This window comes from Mustelus asterias, chromosome 9, assembly GCF_964213995.1.
Source record: "Mustelus asterias chromosome 9, sMusAst1.hap1.1, whole genome shotgun sequence".
Lineage (NCBI taxonomy): Eukaryota > Metazoa > Chordata > Chondrichthyes > Carcharhiniformes > Triakidae > Mustelus > Mustelus asterias.
The window spans coordinates 117,312,579-117,332,191 of record NC_135809.1 but is presented as its reverse complement, the minus strand read 5'-3'; the positions used below and the strand labels follow the sequence as shown (position 1 = coordinate 117,332,191).

The following is a 19,613-nucleotide window of genomic DNA, read 5'->3' as shown; positions in this document are numbered from 1 at the left end:
GAAATGTGCAATCAGTTAATCTGTTCTTGACGGTGTTGTTTGAGTTCAAGAATATTAATCAGGACACCCCCCTTGCGTTGAATCTTAAACACCCACCTGAACCATCAACATGTGTCATCTGAAGGATGGCACCTCAGGAAAATTGGCACTTCCTCCGCACGGCACTGAATTACCAGGCTAGATTGTGCACCCATTCGGCAACTCTCAAACTTGACTCAGGAGCATCAGTGCTACTGACAGAGCCAAACTGACAGCCACTGCCAGCTCTGCCAATTGTCTCAGAACCTTTCCACCTTCAGTTATTATTTAAGATGCACTAATCCTTACCTTCAATCCAACTCATGTCTTCCAAAGGGACTTGAGCATCAACCGGCCAATTCTGTGTCATGGCCACATCTGAAACATAACAAGAAATTGCATTTAATCAAAGTCAATAATGGTTAATTTTACAGGAATGATACTATCCACATTTCAAATATTGAACTTTCCCTAAGCTCCCAAGATAGCTTTGCTGATTACATAAAATATACAGCCAGAAAGAGGCCACTCAGCTCAACTGGTCCACGCCAGACTTCATGCTGCACACGAGCCCTTTCAATCCTATCAATATGTCCTCTTTTTGTTCCTCATTCATTCATGTAGCTTCCACTTAAATGCATCTGTGCTATTCGCCTTAACTACTCCTTGTGGTAATATATTCCACACTCTGGGGTAAGACATTACTCCTGAACACCCTGCTGGATTTATTTATGGATATCTTATATGCATAACCTCTAGTTTTGGTTTCCCTACAAGTGTAAACATAGTTTTCACATCTACCCTAGCAGGGTGGCACAGTGGGTAGCACTGCTACCTCACAGTGCCAGGAACCCAGGTTCAATTCCCGGCTTGGGTCACTGACTGTGCGGAGTCTGCACGTTCTCCCAGTGCCTGCGTGGGTTTCCTCCGGGTGTTCTGGTTTCCTCCCACAGTCTGAAACACATTCTGGTTAGGTACATTGGCCATGCTCCCTCAGTGTACCCGAACAGGCTCCGGAGTGTGGCAACCAGGGGATTTTCACAGTAACTTCATCGAAGTGTCTACTTGTGACACCAATAAATAAATTTTTTTAACTTGTAGCAAACCCTTTCATAATCTCAAAGACCTCTATCAAGTCACCGCCTCAGCCTTCCATTTTGTAGACAAAAAACCCTAAACCTGTTCAATCTAATTTAAAGTAGACTCCCACTTTGTGCCATTACACTTAGGGCAGGCATTTCAATTCCACTGAATGAAGGATAGACTGGAGCTCACTATTGCCTGTTTTGTATTGATCTTCAAGCAGAAGAAGGATCTTTTCCTTTTACTCATTATCCTATCTTTTATTGGAAATGGAATGAAACAATAGGCTATCTATCCTGCAAGCACCGCATAGAAATGAAACAGCCGCATGTATTTTAAATAGGTTTCTCTAAAAGACATCCTACAATATACTTCCTACTGAAAGTTATTTCAATAATTTAGCTGATCTTCACAGATTACACATTAGGCATGCTAACAATTGTTAACAAGGTTTTATTGTATGTTTTATCAATCTTTAAATGTGTATATTAATCAGAGATGATGTGGACTAATCAGAGAGTGAGCACTTAGACAAGCACTCGAGTTCTTCTTAGTAAATGTGGAACAGGGTCTAGATTGGAAACTTAATTAATACAAAGGTGTGAACTCGTACATTCCAAATGTTGTAACCCCCCTAGAGTTTAATTCGAGAAGATGACTTCCTTCTGCAAGTACTAATATTAGGCTAGCTTAAAGGTTAACGATTTCAGAACAGGAGAGATAGAGAAAGAAAAATGAATACTTTAGAATACACCGTGCAGCGGAGAAACAGTCTAACTAAGGATGTCGTTTTAACTGCATCACGCTTTGCAATTTTATTGGTTTTAAAAACAACAATGGTATCAAAATAGTTAGAGTTTGACCGGAGAATCTCCAGGACTGGCACTGACTTTGTTGCAATCCGCCATCAGTACAATGTTGGGCCTCAAAACTGATTCAATTCCCCTGAAAATTAATGAGTCACAAATTGGTTGTCCTGCAGTATGCTAACAGCCAAGAGCTTTATTCCTTGATGGAAGGCGAGAGTGATAGCCCTTGAATCAGGGCAGCATTCAACAGAGTCTGGTATCAAAGAACTTGAACAGAACTGGTCAACAGGAATGGGGAAAACTTTCCACTGATTGGAATCATACCTAACACAAAAGTTTGGTTGTTGGAGGTCAATCATCTCAACATTAAGACATTGCTGCATGAGTTCCTCAAGGTAGCATCCTAGATCCAACCACCTTCAGGATCAATGACCTTTCCTCCATTATAAAGTCAGAGATGGTGATGTTCATTGATGATTGCACCATGTTCAGTACCGTTAGCAGCTCCTCTAATGTTGAAGCACTCCTTTCCGCGCACAGCAAGACGTGGACAACATTCAGACTTGGCTGCTAAGTGACAAGTGTCATTCGCGCCAGGTCAGTGTCAGGCAATCACCATCTCCAACAAGAGAGAACTTAACCATCTTCCCTTCACATTCATAAAAATCATAGAATCCCTACAGTGCAGAAGGAGGCCATTCGGCTCAATGAGTCAGCACCGACAACAATCCCACCCAGAGCCCTATCCCCACAACTCCACACATATACCCCACTAATCCCTCTAACCTACACATCCCGGGACACTAAAGGGTAATTTAGCATGATCAATACACCTAACCTGCACATCTTTGGACTGTGGGAGGACACTGGAGCACCCGGAGGAAACCCACGCAGACACGGGGAGAACGTGCAAACTCCACATAGACTGTGACCCAAGCCAGGAATTGAACCCAGGTCCCTGGAGCTGTGAGGCAGCAGTGCTAACCACTGTGCCACCATGCTGCCCCTTTCAATGACATTATCACTTCTGAATCCCCCACCATCAACATCCTGAGGCCACCATTGACCAGAAGCTGAACTGGACCAGCTATATAAATGCTGTGGCTACAAGATTAGGTCAGAGCTTGGGAATTCTGTGGCAAGGAACTCATCTCCTGACTTCCCAAAGCCTTTTCATCATACAGAAGGTACAAGGCAGGTGTGTGATAGAAAACCTTCCACATGCCTGGATAAGTGCAACTCAAGAAGCTTGATACCATTCAAGAGTCTTAAAGGAAGTGGCTGCAGATACAATAGATGCATTGGTTGTAATCTTTCAAAATTCCCTTGATTCTGGAAATGCCCCAGCAGATTAGAAACCTAAAATGTATGCCACTATTCAAGGAAGGAGGGAAGGAAACAAAGCAGGCATTTATAGGCCAGTAAGTCCAATATTTCTCATTGGGAAAATGCTGGGATTCATTAAGGAAGGAGTAGCGGGACATTTAAGAGAATCATAACACTATCAGGCAGAGTAAACATGGTAAGTTCCATTCCACCTTTCCGATCCTTCTGACATCTGTTATTCCCAGCATTACCTCTCCAATGATATATTTCAGATTAAGCCATTGCACCATCAATACTTTTACTAGTGTAAAATTGCAATCCTATTTTGGTCACTTCTTTAAACAGCGGAAATACATCCTTCACTCCTTATTCTGGTAAATCAAAAGGAAGTTTTAATATTTATTGCAGAGGCTACGGTGCTTTAATGTTTAAAAACACAAGAAGGCTGGACTGCTGTACAGTCCAGATTGTGAAAAGTAATAAATGGCAGTGATAACCTCATTTTACGCCAATCTGAAGTTCCTATCTGCCTCAAGAAGATGACCATCATCCCTGTACTAAAGAAAAGCCAGGCAATGTGTCTTAATGACTATCGTCCAGTGGCTCTGACATCCATCATTATGAAGAGCTTGGAAAGGTTAGTGATGGCACAAATCAATTCTGGTCTCCCAGATTGCCTGGATTCACTACAGTTCACCCATCACCGCAACAGGTCCACAGCAGACACTATCTCCCTGGCCCTGCACTCAACCCTGGAACACCTGGATAACAAAGACACTTACGTCAGACTTCTGTTTATTGACTACAGTTCAGCCTTCAACACCATTATTCCTACAAAACTTATTTCCAAACTCCCTGGCTTGAGCCTCGGCTCCTCCCTCTGCGACTGGATTCTAGACTTCCTAACCCACAGACCACATCAATAAAGAAAAGCACCAACACCTCTTCCAGATCATCCTCAACACTGGTGCCTCACAAGACTATGTCCTCAGCACCTTACTATACTCCTTATACACCTATGACTGTGTGGCCAAATTCCCCTCCAACTCGATTTTCAAGTTTGCTGATGAGACCACTGTAGTGGGTTGGTTCTCAAACAATGAGACGGAGTACATGAAAGAGATAGAGAATCTGGTGAACTGGTGCAACGATAATAATCTACTTCAATATCAACAAAATGAAAGAGATAGACATTGACTTAAGGGAGCATAGGAGGAAATGCCTGTCTACATCAATGGGGATGAAGTGGAAATGGTCGAGAGCTTCAAGTTTCTAGGTGTCCAAATCACCAACAACCTGTCCTGGTCCCTCCATGCCGACGCTATAGTTAAGAAAGCCCACCAATGCCTCTACTTTCTCTGAAGGCTAAGAAAATTTGGCTGCTACGGCTCTCACCACCCTTTACAGATGTACCATAGGAAGCATTCTTTCTGGTTGTATCACAGCTTGGTTTGGCTCCTACTCTGTCCAAGACTGCAAAAAACTACAAAGGGTCGTGAACAAAGCCCAATCCATCACGTAAGCCAGCCTCCCATTGTTGACTTTGACTACATTTCCCACTGCCTCAGAAAAGCAGCCAGCATAATTAAACACCCCATGCATCCCGGACATTCTCTCTTCCACCTTCTTCCGTCGGGAAAAAGATACAAAAGTCTGAGGTCTCAAGAACAGCTTCTTCCCTGCTGCTTTTGAATGGACCTACCTCAAACTAAATAGATTTTTCTCTACACCCTAACTATGACTAACACTACATTCTGCACCCTCTCCTTTCCTTCTCCAAGTACGGTATGCTTTGTCTGTATAGTGCACAAAAAACAATACTTTTCACTGTATACTAATAAACGTGACAATAATAAATCAAATCAAAAACATACACTTTGATGCCTCTCAAGCAAACATCACCTGTCCATTATACATGGGCCTTACTGTGTTTACCCCAGTCCAACGCCGGCATCTCCACATCATTTAAAATTTTTTTAAAATACTTTTCCAATTCAATCAAATCAAGTCCAATTCAGAGTCTCAACAAGTTGAGACATCTCCGATCCAAGCTGACAAGACAGGGCCTTCACACCTGTCTTGGGCCTGATCTACATGAGCCAAGCTGATTGGAGGAGGGGGAGGTTTCCTCCTCCAAGGCTTGATCTCATTTGCATCTTAGCCAAAAGGCAGAGATGCCGCTTTTAAAAATTGCTTCATATGAAAATGAAGCTTAAATGCAACCCAATGACCTCGACCAAGCGCAGCATCCAATCCATACTACACTTGATCTTAGCCAAAAGGCCGAGAAGTGATCTCCACATCATTATACATGAGCCATACAGTATTTGCATTAAACCCAGATTCCTCTGGTTGAAAGTCTTCCATAATCGTGGCTACATACTGAAACATAAGGAACAAGCTAGAGCTCAAATAAAAGCAAAGAATGCTGACAATCACAGCAGGTCTGGCAGCATCCGTGGAGAGAGAAAAACAGAGTTAACTTTTCAGGTTAACCTTTCCTAAGTACTGGGAAAGTTAAGAAATGAAATTTTTAAGTCGGTCAAATGGGAAGGGTGGAAAAAGAACAAAACGTAAGGTTTGTGATAGGGCAGAAGGCAGGAGACATTAAACGACAAAGTCCAAGGGAATGTCATGTAACTAAACAAAAGATGGTCCAGAGGAGGAGTAAATGGCAGAATAACCAACAGCCGTTGTCCAAAGCAAAAACAAGTGACAAGACAAGTTTAAAACTCAAAGGTGCAAAGAAAAGGAAACAAAATGGAGGCAGAGATTATGGTCTAAAGTTTTTGATGTACGTTCAGTCCAGAAGCCTCCCTGAAAGATGAGGTGCTGAACCTTGAATTTAAACTATGGGTTTCTTTTCTTTTGGGGGAAGGTGAGTGTTTACAGAATAAGTGCCCAAACCAAGTGACAATCAATTCACGCAAGCTGAGTTTCAGACTCTTCAAGTATGACTTGTGCACTCTGTTTTTTTAAAATTCATTTGTGAGACATAGGTGTCGCTGGCTGGCCCATCTCTAGTTGCCCTTGAGAAGGTGGCGGTGAGCTGCCTTCTTGAATCGCTGCAGTCCACGTTCTATGGGTTGGCCCACAATACCGTTAGGGAGGGAATTCCAGAATTTTGACCCAGAGACTGCGAAGGAACGGTGATATATTTCCAAGTCAGGATGGTGAGTGGCTTGGAGGGGAACTTACAGGTGGTGGTGTTCCCATGTATCTGCTGCCCTTGTCCTTCTAGATGGAAGTGGTCATGGGTTTGGAAGGTGCTGTCTAAGGATCTTTGGTGAATTGCTGCAGTGCATCTTGTAGATAGTTCACACTGCTGCTACCGAGCATCGGTGGTGGAGGGAGTGGATGTGGTGCCAATCAAGCAGGCTGCTTTGTCCTGGATGGTGTCAGGTTTCTTGAGTGTTGTTGGAGCTGCACCCATCCAGGCAAGTGGGGAGTATTCCATCACACTCCTGACTTGTGTCTTGTAGAGTCAGGAGGTGAGCTAGTTGCCGCAGTATTCCTAGCCTCTGACCTGCTCTTATAGCTACTGTGTTTATGTGGTGAGTCCAGTTGAGTTTTTGGTCAATGGTAACCCAAGGATGTTGACAGTGGGGAATTCAGTGATGGTCCATTGAATGTCAAGGGGCGGTAGTTAGAGGGTCTCTTATTGGTGATGGTAATTGCCTGGCATGTGTGGGGCGCAAATGTTACTTGCCACTTGTCAGGAATCTCCAAAGGTACTGTCAAAGTTCAGAGAGAATGCTCAGAAGCAGGCACAGCTAGGAACCGTCGACCGAGGCCACTCCACACGGAACCGTCGACCGAGGCCACTCCACACGGAACCGTCGACCGAGGCCACTCCACACGGAGCCGTCGACCGAGGCCACTCCACACGGAACCGTCGACCGAGGCCACTCCACACGGAGCCGTCGACCGAGGCCACTCCACACGGAGCCGTCGACCGAGGCCACTCCACACGGAACCGTCGACCGAGGCCACTCCACACGGAGCCGTCGACCGAGGCCACTCCACACTGAGCCGTCGACCGAGGCCACTCCACACGGAACCGTCGACCGAGGCCACTCCACACTCATTGCTATTTCTCTGCCATTTTCAAAATGCTCCTCAAAACCTGTGTCTTCTTGGACATGCATTGAGCACCCCTGGAATTTTTTTTTTAAAAAGGGACATCATAATTGTATTCGTTAGCCATGCAAATGGAAAGATGAATGATTTACATTTATATCCTGCTTCTCGTGACTACTGGACATCTCAAAGCACTTTACAGTCAATGAAGTACTGTATGAAGTGTACAGGCAGTACGGTGGCACAGTGGTTAGCACTGCTACCTCACAGCTCCAGGGACCCAGTTCAATTCCGGCCTTGGGTCACTGCCTGTGTGGAGTTTGCACGTTCTCCCCATGTCTGCATGGGTTTCCTCCGGGTACTCCCACAATCCAAAAGATGTGCAGGTTAGGTTGATTGGCTATGATAAATTGCCCCTTAGTGTCAGGGGGATTTGCAGGGTAAATACGTGGGGTTATGGGGATAGGGCCTGGGTGGAATCATTGTCGGTGTAAACTCGATGGGCCAAATGGCCTTCTTCTGCACTGTAGGGATTGTATGATTCATTGTTGTAAATGTAGGGAATGACGTATGATCACTTGATGGCTGACAACACCTGGACTGTGTCTGAGAAACGTGTATTCACAGTGGATATAAAAACACTGATACAAAACAAAGTTGCTGTCACTTCTCAGCACTTTCATGCTATACCTGCACTTTGCTGTCACTGCCAGGGTTATTAGGGTCACTGGTTGTGAACAAAAGAAACCCCAACACTATTTCCAATCTCAGGCAATGCTTCACATTTATCCTAACTGTTACAGCACTTCCAATTTTGCTTTCACCAGTGAAGATAGTCAGTTAGCACCAGCTGACCTGCTGAACTGGCCTCAAATGGAGATTCAGAAGTTGGTTTGTTCTTGTGCCTGTAAACTGTGCAGAATTTAGAAGCAGTGAGTCAGTTGTTGCAAACGTGGAAGGTAAAAAAAAAACTGAATCAAATAATACAAAACAGAAAATGTTGGCAATTAAAGCAAAATATTATTTCTGACCAAGGTTATACTCAAAGCATGCTCATCAACCTCTCCCCATTTCCAGCTATTTTCAATGTCGTTATTCAGTGTTGGTTAAAATATAGTTTCAGTAAAGGATATTTATATATTGCTGCCATGTGATACAATTCTCAAATCACTTAACATCTGCGTCCCATCCACACTCCTAAAAGGAATACAGTTTTTCACAAGCCAAGTCTTCTCTTCATTAGCAACACACAGATGCCATTTCAAAAGGATAGCTTCAATTTTTTTCTATACATAAAAAGTTGAGGTGAGCAGAAGACGACAGATTATGAGAATGTGAACTGTTCATAACTCATTTAGGGAACTGTTCCTTTGAGCTTGGAGTCTCAGGAATATCTAACTGCAGAACAGTGAGGTACTAAGGCGCGCAAGTGACAAGATTCTCAAAGGGAACTCCATCGAGATATGCAGAAAATTATATAATCTCCAAAACTCTAAAATCCAAAGCACAACTCCAGCATAAAACAATGTCCATCAATTAGGTAACAGAATGGCCCTGGCATCACCACTTCCTTTCTGGCGACCCAGGTTCGAATCCTGCCACGGCAAGTGGTGGAATTTGAATTCAATAAAAAAATATCTGGAATTAAGAATCTACTGATGACCATGAAACCATTGTCGATTGGCAGAAAAACCCATCTGATTCACTAATTTCCTTTAGGGAAGAAAATCTGCCATCCTTACCCGGTCTGGTCTACATGTGGCTCCAGATCCACAGCAACGTGGTTGACTCAACTGCCCTCAGGCAACTAGGGATGGGCAATAAATGCTGGCCAGCCAGTGGCGCCCATGTTCCATGAATTCATTTTTAAAAAGCGCCTTTCAAACCTGCAAACTCTACCACCAAAAGCGGCAAGGGCAACAGGCACATGGGATCATCACCCGCAAGTTCCATTCCAGCTCACATACCATCCTGACCTGGAAATGCATCATTGTTCCTTCATAGTCACAGGATCAAAATACTGGAACTTGCTCCCAAACAACACAGTGGATGTAACTGCACCATGTGGACTGCAGCAGTGACTCACCACCAGTTTAGCAAGAGCAATTAAAGACGGGCTATAAAGGCTGGCTTTGCCAGTGACACCCAAATCCACTGAATGAATGAAATAAAACTCCAGACAACAGAAAATTTCTAGATGACACCTTGCTTACTGAAAATGATTGATAGCAACTATCTCAAAGACAAAGTCAAATCGGAGGTATTTTAGTATAAAGTTCTCTATTCAACACTCTGGCTTAAATTTTCCAGCCCTTCCCGCCGGCGGATCTTCTGGCCCCCCGATGGTGATCCGCCACAGCATGTTCCCCGGCAGTGAAGGTTGCCTGGCACGCAAGGCCCGTAGACTTTGGCAGGACCAGAAAATCCCACCGCTGACCTCCGCCATCAGACAATATGCCACAGAGTGGGGGAGGGAATCTCGTCCTTGGGTTTGCCTTTTGTAGAACCGCAATAAGGATACTTTAGTTCAACGTCTCATCAGAAAGTCTATGGGCAAAATCTTACCAAAAAAATGAGAGTGTTGTTTCTGGTGAGAAAACTGGTGTGTTTCTCTCCAGTAAACCAGTTGGGTTTCTCCCCAGATTCGACCACACTCTGCCAAAAAAAAAATCAAGGCAGCGTGATTCACGCTGTCATAGAGGTGGGCGGGGCTTAACCACACCGGCAAAACCCACTGCTCAGAGATTGGGGCACCATCTTTAATGGGTGCCCCGATCAAAACTCCAATAAACCTCCCCCCCGCCCCACCACTGAGGCCTCAGGGATTCCCCTCCGCACCTCAATCGGAGCGAGCATTCACCCTGATCTCCCTCCCCAGTGATCATCGGCCCCATCTCTCTTGCCCCCCCCCACCCCCCAACCTGTGCCAAGGGGCATGGCCAGGGCATTGCCTAGCCACGTCCCTCTCCCCCAGGAGCTAAACTTACCTTTACGCCCCCGGGGAGATCCCCATGACAGGTTCACATCCAGGTGAATCTGTTGTGAGTTGCGATGACGTGATGCCAGCTATGGTACGAGGTGGGGGACGGTTAATAGTATTGAAATGCATGCCACTGAGGGGGCGAGAAAGATCCAAAGTTCTCGAGGGGGGAGATCTGCAACAACCGGATCTTGAACCTCTGCCGGTAACTTTGCAGACGGTGAACGTGGGCTCAAGATTTCTGACATTCAGTGCTGCATTGGGAGTGTTAGCCTAGGTTTATGCATTGGGAGTTGAACCCACTGGTTCAGAGACAGGAGTACTACCAGCTGAGTCACAGCTGCTCCTTGATAAGGGGGACAGACACTATGGGCAATATACTATGTGCATCATGCCAGGTATTTCACTGTCAACAATACAACATATTTTCAAAGTCAAATATCCTTATTTCACCCTAGTTACAACATAGTTGCCTTGGAAACAGCACCATTTTAGTTTGATTTTGCTCCTGTGATGTATTTTGGGTTGTTTTACTATGTTAACGGCTCTATGCAAATGCAAGTTACTGTAATACTGGAATAGTGAAGGTTGAGAATGAACAGACAAACCTAGGGATTCAAATGCATAAATCCCTGTAAGTGCAAGGTATAGGCAGATAAGAGTTGTGTTTAATCCAGTAAATGTTTGAGTTTTATGGACAACAGCATAAAGTACAGGAATAAGTTTGTAGATGACATTCAAATGAGCTACAGTTAGAATACTGTGCACAAGTTTGGCTTGATGTGGAGATGCCGGCGTTGGTTTGGGGTAAACACAGTAAGAAGTCTAGCAACACCAGGTTAAAGTCCAACAGGTTTATTTGGTCGCAAAAGCCACTAGCTTTCGGAACAGGCCGTCCCAACTCCCACCCACCTGACGAAGGGACAGCCTGTTCCGAAAGCTAGTGGCTTTTGCGACCAAATCAACCTGTTGGACTTTAACCTGGTGCTGTTACACAAGTTTGGCTAGCAGACCATCAAAAGGATGTTAATGTCATAAAAAGTGTACAGCATAGATCCACAAGGGTGATGCCAGAGATTAGAAGCCATTGTTATGGCAAGAGATCTGTGATAATGTGCCAATCCCTAAAGGCATGGAGAAGCTTAAATTGAGTTGTTTTAGAATATGAAAAGCTTTGGCAAAATTCTGAAGGATTGCAGTTGAAATATTAACTTTTCTTCCTTGCTTGTCATTTTCATAAATGACCTGGCTGAGGAAGTGGAGGGATGGGTTGGTAAGTTTGCCGACGACACGAAGGTTGGTGGGGTTGTGGATAGTCTGGAGGGATGTCAGAAGTTACAGAGGGACATAGATAGGATGCAAGACTGGGCGACAAGTGGCAGATGGACTTCAACCCAGATAAATGCGTAGTGGTCCATTTTGGCAGGTTGAATGGGATGAAGGAGTACAATATAAAGGGAAAGACTCTTAGTACTGTAGAGGATCAGAAGGACCTAGGGGTCCGGGTACATAGGACTCTAAAATCGGCCCCGCACGTGGAGGAGGTGGTTAAGAAGGCGTATGGTGTGTTGGCCTTTATCAATCGAGGGATTGAGTTTAGGAGTCCGGGGATAATGATGCAGCTATATAAGACCCTCGTCAGACCCCACTTGGAGTACTGTGCTCAGTTCTGGTCGCCTCATTACAGGAAGGATGTGGAAAAGATTGAAAGAGCGCAGAGGAGATTTACAAGGATGTTGCCTGGATTGAGTGGCATGCCTTATGAGGATAGGCTGAGGGAGCTTGTTCTTTTCTCCTTGGAGAGACGTAGGATGAGAGGAGACCTAATAGAGGTGTATAAGATGTTGAGAGGCATAGATCGGGTGGACTCTGAGGCTTTTTCCCAGGGTGGAAATGGCTGCTACGAGAGGACACAGGTTTAAGGTGCTGGGCTGTAGGTACAGGGGAAATGTTAGGGGGAAGTTTTTCACACAGAGGGTGGTGGGCGAGTGGAATCGGCTGCCGTCAGTGGTGGTGGAGGCAAACTCAATAGGGTCTTTTAAGAGACTCCTGGATGAGTACATGGGACTTAATAGGATGGAGGGTTATAGGTAGGCCTCAAAGGTAGGGATATGTTCGGCACAACTTGTGGGGCTGAAGGGCCTGTTTTGTGCTGTAGTTTTTCTATGGTTCTATGTTTCACAGATATTGCCTGACCCGCTGAATATTCCAGCAATTTCTGCTTTTGTTTCAGATTTCCATCGTCTGTGCTTTCCTTTGTCTGGGGATTGAGGGAGGAGGCATTTAGCTCTCTTCTGTGGTGATCCCTTCAGCCTTGCCCATTTTTTCCTATGTCTATGCACTTTGGACAGCACATTCCTAAAAAACTGCACAGTGCGTACTTGGACAACCAGAAAATCAACTTGTGTGTATTATCATTCGCTTGATTGGGTTACTTTTAGCCACAATAATGATATTAAGAAGTACATAAGTTTAAAGTTTATTTATTAGTGTCACAAGTAGGCTTACATTAACACTGCAATTAAGTTACTGCGAAAATCCTCGAGTCGCCACACTCTGGCGCCTGTTTGGGTACACGGAGAGAATGTAGCAAGGCCATGCACCTAGCCAACACGTCTTTCGAACTGAGAGGGGAAACTGGAGCACCCGGAGGAAAACCACGCAGGCAAAGGAAAAACTCGCACACTTGAAAACAGTGACCCAAGCCGGGAATTGAACCCGGTTCCCTGGCGCTCTGGGCAGCAGTGCTAACCATTGTGCCATCCATTAGTCGACCTCCACAACTGGCCACCCGCCATCAGCACCCCCAAAATATAGATAGAGGAGAATCTAACAGCTCAATAACTCTTTCTCACACCTCTGCGAAGTGCCTTGAGATTTTTCCCTCTGCATTTAAGATGCTGTACAAAAACAGAAGGTGCAGTTGTAACAAATAATTCGCATTTTTGGCATTTAAATGTACATTCTTTGACAGCTGAGATTTGGCTCAGAAATATTTACAAAACAAAAATGTTCTACAGAAGCCAGTTGCCTTTGCATTTAATCCTAATGAATGCAGACTGCATTTTGTAGATCATTATGCAACAGAATTGACAGTTCAACTGTACAAAATTGGTGCTGGCACCTAATGCTACATACAGTTTGTATTCATATATTATGCACTTAAAGGTGGTGATAAACTGCATTTTTTCCCCCCGAGATTTAGATTTTCGATCTCGTACTTGCAAATTGTCAGCAAAGTTAACCCTTTACTGAATCCGTTAACTCGCCAGATTAATTGTTTCGATGTCATAAAAAGATCACACCGTTAAATATAAAGGGCAAATTGGAAATGTGAAGACAGACCAGAAAATGGTGGAAAACACATGTTTGTCAGCATCTGAGGATAGGGACGGTTAAGTGCTTTGAGCATGTACCTTTCAGACCTGAAAAAGCATAACTTGGCTTTTCTTTTTATGCTGACTGATATGCAGCATTTTTCTAGAATGTTCCCTTTTTTCGTGCAGGTTTCTCTGCCCTCCATTCAATGTTTTAAACAGATGCTGTACTTCAAGAGAGCTGATGGAAGTAAGCAACTGCACAGAATTATTTCTATATTAGTAATTTTCATTTTACACAAATCACACAGTATTAAATTACAGCAAAACAATTTCAAACAGAGAACATATATTTAATATCACTTTAATACATGGCTCCTGTATTAATCTTTCACAGATCATGCACTGAACAAACTTAACCTGCTTAGAAATTTCTATATCATGTTGGAGGCAGTCATGCAGTGGACATTTTCCAAACTACATTTGAAGGTTCAAATGCTAAAATATGGAAGCATAAAATCACAGCGGAAGGTGTTTAGCGTTACCCAGTTATGCCTAGGATCCAAAAGGAACATGCTAATATCATACACATATACCTGTCATTAATGCTCAGACACAGATATTACTTCATTAGTGCAATGTCAATATTAAGATTTGCAAATATCCCAAGCAGGACTGAGCAACTATTATCAACTACCGTCAACTTGCAGGAACTGTGACCCCGATTTGCACCACGTCAGAGTCTCTCCATCGTGTTGAAAATGACAGAGTACCATACCGAACATGACAATTCCCATTTCTGTGGGGGTGGGGCACATCTCAAGAATGCATGTTTCATGTCGGCAGCTAGCCATGTAAATCATCAGTATGCTCCACTCAAGTGGGATTTTGGTAGCTCTGGAGTGTGAAACCCAAAGTGTTGAAATTAGACCTAATAAGAGCAGGTCTGAACTTTGTGGATTTGTTTGGATAACCAGGCTATCCCTGTTGCAAGCTCTGTCCCTTTGGATCTGGTCCTGAGTCACCTTTGGAGGTGGGAAGGTGCCCTTTGGAATTGTTAAAAATAGACAAATGTATGCAAAAAGAGCATAGAAACCATAGAAACCCTACAATGCAGAAAGAGGCCCTAACTCATTACTGTCAAACCTATTGGAACAGTCATCAGACCAGTCAAAATCAACTGTCAGAAACACCTGTCAAAGGGACCTGTCCAAAATGTCAAGACATTTAAAAGTCCTACCCTTTAAATCTTTGAAAAAATTCTTGGAGTGCCAAAAATGAATGCTGGCTAACGACACAAGCAAGGACTTCCATTAGTAATTTATTGCTCTATGACTGATTTCACAATCATCCATTATGAAGTAGGGAGCCTGTCATTTCACAATTTGATTCAAAACTATGCAGTTATAGACTCTTTGAAGAGTGTCTATAAATGCCAATGCTTATTATGATAAAGGACTGTGCATTTGAATTAAATGTTTGTTTTGTAACACAATCTAGAGAATTGTGTTGTGCTGGGATCTTGTAGGCAGGGAGTTTAAGCACACTTTAACATGGGAATCCAAGTAAACAGCACGATTACAGTATATTTGTCACAAAATCTGTTTCAAATAAGCAAAGTGCTTCAAAATAATAAGAAATAAAGCAAAAATTCCCCCAGCTCTGTTGAAAACTATCTTTACATTGATTATCTTCACTATATTTAACTGGACAGTTGAGCTATTTACTGGTGCAATCTAACCAAAACAGAAACAGAGTCTCTTGGTCAGTGTTTGGAAAGTTAACGTCCCACCAGGGTCACGTTCTTAGCCAGTCCCAGTTTGTATTCCAATTTGAGGTCACGCCCAAGCAAAGTTCAAAGCCAGGTAGTATAACACATTGCTCAGATTGCTCACCAGCCACCCTCCACATCTGTCTACCTCTACAGGCACTCAGACAGCCCACTCTGTTCATGAACCCTCTTTCCCTAATACACGCGCCTGCTCAGATGTTCCTGCTCCTCATCTCTGCCCAATTCTGTATTATAGTTGTTATAAGGCTTTATTTAGCTGAAGGAATGTAAATGTCCCAAATGTTTTTTTAATGAGAATGTTTTCAATATAGTGAAGTCTTCAATAGATATTTAGAACTTTATCTAATCTCTGCATGGACCCTGAGCTCTGCCCATGGATACTGAATGAGTTGGCATGGTAAGTGTAAGGGCAAATGGTGGTGAGAGTGGGGGTATAGGTTGGCATGGAGGATATGAGGAGTTATGGGGTAGATAGAAGGCATGAGGCAGTACAGATTGGCATGGATATGACAGAGGGATTGTGTGGGGGATGTGAGGGATGAAGGCTGGAGAGACATTTCATTCTTTATTTATATATTTTGGATCTCCAAGGCAGGCCTTCTGCCCAGCCTGCCTCCGCACCTGGCAGCCTCCTCAGGTCTTCCTGGGTCGCCCTCCCCGACCACTAATCCAAGCTGCCCCTCTCCAGACTGAATATCTGAACACTGGACAGCCATTTTTGAAGGGCAGTTTCACAGAGCTGGGAATGCTCCTGACTCTACACACCCAAACCTTGGGAGAAAATCTGGTCCTATTTTTCTTTAATAAGAGCGAAACAGGAGAAGGGAGCGTGCAGCCTTGCTTGTGGCTTTGAATGAATTTTCCACATTGAATGGTTGAAAGATTACACCCAACAACAGAACTGTGGGAAAATGAGAATATAATAAGAGCAAGATCAAGTCTTGGCAATCTTGACTCTAGTGCTGAGGAAGAACCTGGAAATCAGTGAAAAAAAAGAGGACATCTGATAGTTATCTTGGACCAATTTTTTAAAAAAATGGAAAACAATGGCCCACAGCATCACCACCCCAATGTACTGTACCATGGATTAACAAAGTTGTGCATCAGTTGATTGTCTGATCTCAGCCGTGCTGGCACCAGGATCAGGACAACCAGTGGCTTCCTCCTCCTCCTCCACCCCCATCCCCCCCCACCGCTACTACACCACCCCCCATATCAAATGATACAAAGTCAATACAGGTAAATGGAGTTAAGATACAGATCAGCCATGGTCTAACTGAAGTGCAGAAGTGGTTCAAAGAGCTGGATGGTCCACTCCTGTTCCCTCCTTCTTCTACGTGATGTGACAAATCAGTTATCCTGTACTCCAACCTCCCTAGCAAGCAGAAGCAACGACAGGAAGCTTCCCTGAAAAGAAATTACAGAAACATGGCCCAGGTATTTGTCCACTGAAATTAATGGGACAGAAATTTGCGAGCTGCCCACCTGAAATTTCCCTCTTCCCACCAAAATGTGCTTCCCAAGAACAGCACTTCCAGATGGGAGCGCCTGATCTTGGATTCATCCCTCAGAAGGGAAATAATTTTAAAATCACCGAGGGAACACTCGTACACATCTAGTTTGAGCTACTGAAGTCTTTGAAGAAAAATAGCAAGGTATTAATGGACCTCCGGTCAAAAGACCTGAAGGAAAATCCAGAGCCACAAGTATGACAATGACTTGTTCCCATTAATCTCTCGTGACACACAGATGATGTTGCCTGAGGTTCAGTATGCAATGCAACCTAAAACTGACATTAGAATGTGAAAGTCAAATTTCCTTCCCCGCTTAAAAGGTGGTCAGCAAATTAAACTAAACACTCATCCTGCTTTGTATTTTTTTTAAAGAAGGTCACATTTAAGGTCATGTTCAAAACCTGCTGAACATTAGAATAGGAGGTGTTCAGAGAATCATACAGCGCAGAAGCAGGTCATTCAGCCTATGCTCTCTGTAAAAGCTATCCAATTACTTCCACTGCCCGTCAATTCCCCATAACCATGAATTTCTTTCTCCTTGAAGTATTTATCCAACTCCCTTTTGAAAGTCACTCTTGCATTCCAGCTTTTCCCACTTCCTCTGAACATTCTTTATTCAGCCTGGATGCCACTAATCAACCTGACATCTACCATACATCCTCTTTTTCTGCTTCATCTGACTCCCCATCTCTTTCGTCATCCATGAAGCTCAGGCTTTGGTTGTCCCACCTTTCCCCCTAGAGCGCGCTGGAACTATCTTCTCTTTAGGAAGCCCATCGCTCATTTACAGGTTTGCCCGCCAATCTTTGATTTCAATTTACCTGGGCCAGAGACATTCTCACCCCATTGAAATTGTCCCTCTCCCAATTAATTACTTTTGCTCCGGATTGCTTCTTGTCCTTCTCAAAGCTAACCTGAACCTCATGATAGTATGATGACTGTCCTCTAAGTGTTCCCCGACTGAAACTTGATGCTCTTATCCCATGTCATTCACCAGACCCAGATCTAGTAATGCCTCCTTTCTCAATGGACTGGAAACACACTGATGTAGAAACATTTTTTGTACGCATTCTAGGAACTCCTCCACAAGAGCAATATGAGAGTCTTTTGATCAGGTTATTGTACTAAAAAAAAGTTGTATTTATATAGTGCCTTTCGCAACCTCAGGACATCCCAAAGTTCCCTTACAGCAAATTAGGCACATTTGAAAAGTTGTCACTGTTATGATGCAGGAAAAGTGATAGCCAATTTGTTCATAGCAAACTTTCACAAACTGCAATGTGATTTTGTATTAATTCTTATTGCTTACTGAGCTCTGCTGTATTCATGTATTCTCCAGCTATGACTGTAACACTACATTCTGCACTCTCACCTTTCCTTCCCTATGTACTCTATGAACGGTATGTTTCTGTCTGCAGAGCGTGCAAGAAACAATACTTTTCACTGTATCCCAATAAATCTGACAATAATAAATCAAATCAAAATCAAAAACCATGCATGCACTGGAAATGATGTCACAAGTCCCAAGTGTGGGAAACAGGCAGAGAAGAAGCAGTCATGCAAGAAAACACACACCTTGTAAATAAACCTCTGTTGTTTTAAATCCATTTGCTACCTAGCGCCATTTTCCAAAATACAACAATACTGGCTGGATAATCTGTTTTAGTGACGTTGGTTGAGGGGTGATACATAAATATTGGCAGGGAGAACTCATGCCCAACTCTGGAACTTCAATTTAACATATCACCCAGAAGATGGCACCTCCAACAGTGCACCACTCCCTCAGTACTGCAAGCCTTTGGGATGGGACCTGAACTCTCAACCTTATGACTAACTCTCTATACATTTTTTAAAAGTTTATTAATTACTGTCACAGGTACATTAACACTGCAATGAAGTTACTGTGAAAATCCCCTAGTCGCCACACTCTGGCCCCTTTTCGGGTACACAGAGGGAGAATTTATTTGATTTTGTTGTTGTCACATGCATTAGTATACAGTGAAAAGTGTGCATGTTCAGCTAGGATCATTCCATTGTGTCTCAAAATTTTAAGAGGTGTAATTATTCATTTGACAAATGTTGGAATGATTCTCCTGAGAACATGAACAACTAAACTGATTCCTGACATATCTCAAACTCTTCTGGTGCACCTGAATTGATTTATTAATGCACCACAATTCAACAGTGAGATGATGTACACCAATCACCACCCTGATTACAGACATAAAATTATTAGTTGTTGCTCTGAAGTGCACTCCTACCTATTCTCCCTGCATGACAGTCTATCGCATGAAAAAAACATTGCACAGTGAAATCAGAACATGATGTATTGATAAAAGGTAACGCAAGCTACAAAATGGTGGAAATTGGAGACAAAAATCAGAAAATGCTGAAATGATACAGAAGTCAAACAAGTTTTGATACTTCAAATTGATTAGGAATTTATTGATTTGATTTATTGTCACATGTATTGGGACAGTGAAAAGTCTTGTTTCTTGTGTGCTATACAAAGCATACCGTTCATAGAGAAGGAAAAATCAACATAACAAAAACAATCTGCTCATATCCACCATCTCACACAGCACAATTTGAGCTAGAGTGATATATAGTTTGTTACCATGTCCCATGGTGTCAAGTAAATTTTATAAACAGGCTATTCTACAGTAAACTATCTTTGAATAAAGCTAAATTTAC

General features: G+C 43.3%; 1 protein-coding gene and 1 non-coding gene across 2 annotated transcripts in view; both read right to left on the bottom strand.

Moving 5' to 3' along the window:
• dnajc24 (DnaJ (Hsp40) homolog, subfamily C, member 24) overlaps positions 1 to 19,613 on the bottom strand; it is a 78,871-nt gene that overhangs the window by 2,144 nt on the left and 57,114 nt on the right. Inside the window, exon 5 of the mRNA XM_078220929.1 lies at positions 328 to 396. Within this exon, the coding sequence (XP_078077055.1) occupies positions 328 to 396 (69 nt within the window). The remainder of the gene's footprint in view (positions 1 to 327; positions 397 to 19,613) is intronic.
• Positions 5,339 to 5,531, bottom strand: LOC144499302 (U2 spliceosomal RNA). Its single transcript, XR_013498803.1, has one exon. It is a non-coding gene; the product is annotated as a U2 spliceosomal RNA (small nuclear RNA).